Source organism: Bison bison, unplaced genomic scaffold (genome assembly GCF_000754665.1).
Source record: "Bison bison bison isolate TAMUID 2011002044 unplaced genomic scaffold, Bison_UMD1.0 scf7180017864181, whole genome shotgun sequence".
In the NCBI taxonomy this organism is placed as follows: Eukaryota; Metazoa; Chordata; class Mammalia; order Artiodactyla; family Bovidae; genus Bison; species Bison bison.
The window spans coordinates 8,690,429-8,695,958 of NW_011494753.1; the positions used below are offsets into that span (position 1 = coordinate 8,690,429).

A 5,530-nucleotide genomic window follows, 5' to 3' on the forward strand; every position below is an offset into this window, starting at 1 on the left:
GGGTGGGGGTGGCACTCACTGCGGAAGAACTCATCCTGGGCGGCCACGGTGCCCTCCATGACCTTTGGCTTGATGAGGCGAGTACAGAGGCCATCTGCATCTGAGGTGTAGTGCTGCAGGGCGCAGGGCAGCCCCTCAGGACCGGGCCCTGTGCACCACCGGTGCACCACTCTGATCTGACCACCAGAGGGCAGCAGAGGCTGGTCCCACCCAGTCAAGTTGCTTTGGGGAGGGCGGGCTCCCCATTTTCTAGCAGGGTTAGGGAGGCCCAGACACACAGCCTGTCTCCCACGCCACCCCACACCCCAGGTGCTGGACGGACACCAGCTGTTGCTATCACTTGGCCTCACCAACAGCCCTGACTCAGCCTCTAGCTAGGTGTGCAGAGGACCCCTGCCCCAAGTCAGGCCAGCGGCGGGGACAGTGCTGAGGGTGGGTGCAGGAGGCATCTGAAGGCTGCCTGGGGCAGAGTCGGCCTTGGGAACTGCCAGACAAGGGGGCCACCAAGGTGGAGCTCGAGGAGACATGCTTATACACACATGGTTGGGCAGACAGTTCTGAGTGGCTGGAGGGAAGCTAGCTCTGGGATCAGAAGACTTAGATCTAGTCCTGGCACCTCCAAATCACAGCAGTGTGACCAGCAGCAGGTCCCTTAACTGCTCTGAACCTTTGTTTCCTGGCCTACATACTGGGGTGCCATCTCCACGTGGAGGCACTGTGGGGTCAGAGATAAACCCCGGCACACGACAGGGGCTCTACAGAGGCGCAGGGAAAGGCAGGCTCGCCGAGGCCGCAGGACCTGCCCAAGGTCACCCTGCCAGTGGCGGGGGGGCTGCAGCCGGAACCCAGCTGGCCCTGGGGCCCCGCTCACCTCCACCAGCTGCATGAGGTTCTCAAAGTACACCTCTTCATCGATGCTGAGCTTGCTGGCGTGGTACATGATGCGGTAATGCTCCACCTTGCCGTCACAGCTCACGCACAGCGTGTAGTCCCCGGGGTAGTTGGTGCTCTCCCGCACCAGGAACAGGCCTGTCTCTGGTGGGCACAGGAGCCGCTCTGCCTGTTCCCGCGTGATCTTGCCATGGAACCAGCTGCAGGGAGGCCAAGCCTGGGGTCGTGGCAGCCCAAGGGCAGTGCTGGGTTCCACTTCCTGAAGGCCCTCCCTCTGGCTGGTGCCTCCTCAGGGTTTGTGGCTCAGACAGGCACTGAGGCCCTCGTCCTCTGCTTCCCACCCTTCATCCCCTCTGAGGTCTGCACCCACGCTCTTCCTCTTGAGAGGCCCTCATGGACATCCCAGCTCTTACTCTTGCCTTCATGCTTTCCTGACTCTCTTCCTGGGGACTCAGGGCTCCCATCCTCCTCCCTCCCAGACTGGAGCTTCTGATCGCTCCTTGGAGGTACTCACGGCATGAGGCTGAGCTTGGTGCCTGCCTTCACACCCTCCCGCTTCTGGACATAGTTGGCTGGGATGATGCCCTCACGGCCCACCTTGTTCTTGGCTTTGTACCAATTGGGGTCCTAGGGAGAGGGGAGCCCAGACACTTTCTCAGGCTCACCCACCCCTGCAGGGGAGCAAAAACCCAGAGGTGGGTGGTGGGTGGGGGTGTGAGGTCCCTGGTTACCTTGGTGACAGCCACAATGGTGAGCACGTCTCCTTTGCAGAAGGGAAGGTCTTGCTCAGCAGTGCCGTGAAAGTTGTACTTGGCAATACATTCTGTACCGGATGGCCAGGCAGCCTGCAGGGCAGGCAGGCGGGGGGCGGGTGCAGCCCGGGGCAACCCCCACCCACCTGCCTGCACGCCTGCAAGGCCACAGCCTCTCTCCTAGCCTCCACAAGCCTGGGTGAGGCGCCCTTCCTCCACAGAGCGCTGGGCGCCTGCCAGCTGAGTCTCACCCCCTGGGCTTCCATCTTGAGTGCCTGCATCTGAATTCTACTTTGCTAAGAGCCAGGGCTGGGGAGAAGGGGAGAGCATCGACCTGCATTCTCACTCTCTCCCCTCTCGGCACCCCATGGTGGCATGGGGACCCCCGCCACACCAGACCCCCATCGCCGCAGTACCTGAATTGCCGACATCTTCCTAGAAGATCTGGCGTCCCCGTGTCACAGGAAGGCCAACCTGTCACTTGGTACCATGAGAGCTGTGGGGAGAAGTGGGGGCTGAGGGGAAGCTGTGAGAAGAGACGGCGCCTCTGTCACTGAGATCCTGCTCCCTCCCCACAGCAATGTGAACAGATGCCAGTGGCTTCTGGAGCTGGGGTCTGGGGCAAGGGCTGCCCTTTCCAGTCTTGGCAGGCTGCGGACACTGGGCAGGAGAGAAGGGCCGAGGACCCCCAACCCTGAGCCCACTGTGGCCTTATAGCCTACAGAATGACCGACAGAGGCCACAAATCACAGCGGGTGAGTAGCACCTGCCCTGCCAGCCCATGGCGGGATATCAGCTAAGTGGTCTGCGAGGGGCCACTGAGGGTAGTCACTGAGGGCGGCTGAGGTCACTGAGGTCCTTGGGATTTGGGGAAAGTCACTCGTCCTCTGTGGGCCTCTCAGTTCTGTCACCTACAGAAACTTGCCCAGGCAGAATCTCTGAAATCAAATGTAAGCCAGCTCCATGGCCTGGCCACCCCACTTCCGGGCACACACCCGAGAGATGGCAGGGCAGGTGTTGCCAAGACAGGCCCGGGAGAGCGCACGGGAGCCTGGTCTGAACAAAGTGCACACTGGGGACTGCCCAGATGCTCGCCGGGAGTGAGATAAGCTGTGTGTGTTCACACAACAACGGACAGCAGCAACCGTGAACCAACTGCCACCATGGACCAACACTGACGCGTGCCCAAGCGTCGTGCTGACCAAGGCGCCAGGCAGGAAGCACACACGCCGTGTGATCCCATCTGAATCAGGTTCAGAATCAGGGGATTCCCAGGGCAGGATGGAGACCTCGGAGGAGACGGCTAGCTGACTGCAAGGGGGCAAGCTGAGCTCTGGCAACTCACCGAGCTGTGCCCTGAGACTGGTGTAGTTTCTGGTGTACATGTTGACTTCAATACAGTGGACTCCCCCAAGAAAGCGACCCCAGACAACCTGATGCCCCCAGAGCAGCAAGTCAGCCCCGTCCTGCACACACACTCTCTGCGGCCCCAGCTCAGCACTCCCTCTGCAACCATCATCTTCCCACACACAGCCCAGAGCTGCCGTGTACCTGTCTCAGGAAGCAGAGGGATGGGACTACTGTTCTTTGCTGACAGATGAGCAATCTGAGGCTTAGGCAGGGCCAGTGGCTCTCCCATGCCTATGGTGTGTCAGAAGAGAAACGCCTCCATGTGCCTTGTTCCCAGGCTCATTCATGTGACTGACAAGGTCTGGGGCCTGGCTGACATTCAGGAGCAGTGGAAGAAGACATTTAAATGCAAGTGCCTAGGGGTGTGAAGGGAGTGAGGACTGCAGAGCTCAGGTGGGCTTCCTGGAGGAGGGAGCGCTGGAGCTGAGCCTGGAAGGTCGCAGGGCTTGGAAAGGCAGGGGCACCCAGGCTGGAAGCCCATTGTGAGGGAGGGTGGGAAACAGATCCTATGGTCTGAGCACCCCGTTGTCCGCTGCAGGGGATGGTGAGTACTGGGCCCGCGGGGCACAGACCCTGCAGGGATGTGGGGCTTCAAATTCCAGGTGAGGAGACAAGCTTGGCTTCTGAGGGCCATGGGACCTGGGGCCTAAGCAGGGGGGGTGTGGTCTGGGCGACCAGAAGGAGCCAGGGGAACCACCACTACTGCTTCCAGGCCCCACTCCTGGGGCAAGGGTCAGGCAGACCAGGCTCTGACGAGTACACAACAGGCGAGAAACTCAACCCTTCTGATCCTCGGATCTCGCACTCCGAAGGCGGGATGGGACACCCCCAAGCAGGCTGTGGAGGGAGTGGATTGAGCCCCCAGACTTGGAAGTGTCTGGCATCAACCTCCTGCGCCTGGGGATGAAGGGCTTCCCTTCCTCCTGGAACACACAGTGCTTCCTGTCCCGAGGCCAGAGCGGCAGCCTCTGCCGTCTGGGCAGGGAGACCGGATCCCCCTAGACACACACACACTGACACGACGGGGCCACCATGAGTACAGGAAGCAACTTCGGGCTCCCGACAACCACCTGTGGGAGCCACGAGCTCCTCTTGCCCCCATTTCATAGAAATGGAAGAGCTCCTCTTGCCCCCATTTCATAGAAATGGAAACCGAGGCTCAGGAGCTTGCAACAACTTGCCCTAAGGCACACCACTAGTTAGGGGTGATGGTCTGGAACTTGAATTGGGGTCGCTCTGTGGTTGGCTGGGTCCTCAACCTGCAAGCCCTTCTGCATAGGGGTTCTGCCAGCTCTCCGCATCCCCATGTCTCCCCCTCCTTCCACAGAGGGCGCGGAGGCTAAGGGCCGTTAGTCACCCTCTCAGCTGTCAGTTTGCAAACACTCTCTCCCCGGCCTGCAGCTGCTGCCGCTGCCGCCTCCCCACTGACTTGAGGATAATAATAAAAATAATAATAGGCCATGTTGGCTGAGCAGTTACTCTGTGCCAGGCTGTCCTTGACACATTATGGCTCATCAAATCCTCTTAACAACTGAGAGAAAGGCTATTATTATTCCCATTTTACAGGTGAGGATGCCAAGCTAGGCCAAGAGGCAAGTGGCCTTACCTGAGGCTACACCTCCAGTGAGCATCCTGCCTCACACAGGTGTCAGAGGCCTGAGCCAGCAGGCCATCCCACCCCCACGCCTGGTGCCCTCTGCTTAACGTGCCCACACATGTCTATGGAGTTGCCGGCAGGCTGGGACCACCCTGGCCTAGAGAAGAGAGTGCAAGGGAACAGGGAGAAGCGAGCAGTGCTCAGGGGGATGGGCGAGCCCAGAGAGGTCAGGGGGGCTTCCTTGAGGGTCTGGCTTTGGAGAGGACAATCAGGAAAGGAGAGGTGTGAGCTAGCCTTCCCCTTGCTCAACTGGCTATGGCTTCAGGACTCAGTTTTCCCACCTGTACAATGGATTGGTGACAACCTTGCAGCTTCCAGGGCTGCTCTGAAGCCTGCTTTCTTCACACAGATATCCTGCTGGAGGGAGCTGCAGATACTCTCTGATGGCTCCTCCCTGGCGAAGTCATGAGGCCAGGACGACCCTGTCCTTAGGGCCCTGAGGGTCCAGATGGGCTATCCCCCTCCAGGTCAGAGGCCAAGAGTCAGCGGCTGGGAGGGGCCGCTAAAAACTGTGGCCTCTGATCCAGCCTTGGTCAGGCACAGAGGGGCCCTGCCAGGGTTATCTGAACCTTGTTTCAGGCAGCTTTGCAGAAGAAGTGCAGGAACAGTGTCCTGGGAGGCATGGGCTCTCAGTCCGGTTCCTGCTCTGTCACTAACTTGCTCTGTGACCTTGGGGAAGTCCCTTGAGCTTTCTGGGACTCACTGGCTCTCCACCACGTGAGCCAGATCCCTTTATCACCTGCAGCTCCTAGGACTCTGCCTCCCTGCCTTGGCATTCCCTCTCCACCCCTCCCCATTCTCTACCCAAGGAACTTCCATT

At 59.9% G+C, this 5,530-nt stretch overlaps 1 protein-coding gene across 1 annotated transcript in view; it reads right to left on the reverse strand.

The window, feature by feature from the left end:
• The window catches only part of CSK (c-src tyrosine kinase), an 18,765-nt gene that overhangs the window by 2,791 nt on the left and 10,444 nt on the right, over nt 1-5,530 (reverse strand). The window contains exons 2-6 of the mRNA XM_010843348.1: nt 2,060-2,139; nt 1,623-1,736; nt 1,406-1,518; nt 872-1,091; nt 20-113 (exon numbers count right to left, since the gene is read on the reverse strand). Of these exons, the coding sequence (XP_010841650.1) occupies nt 20-113; nt 872-1,091; nt 1,406-1,518; nt 1,623-1,736; nt 2,060-2,074 (556 nt within the window). The 5' untranslated portion in view covers nt 2,075-2,139. The remainder of the gene's footprint in view (nt 1-19; nt 114-871; nt 1,092-1,405; nt 1,519-1,622; nt 1,737-2,059; nt 2,140-5,530) is intronic.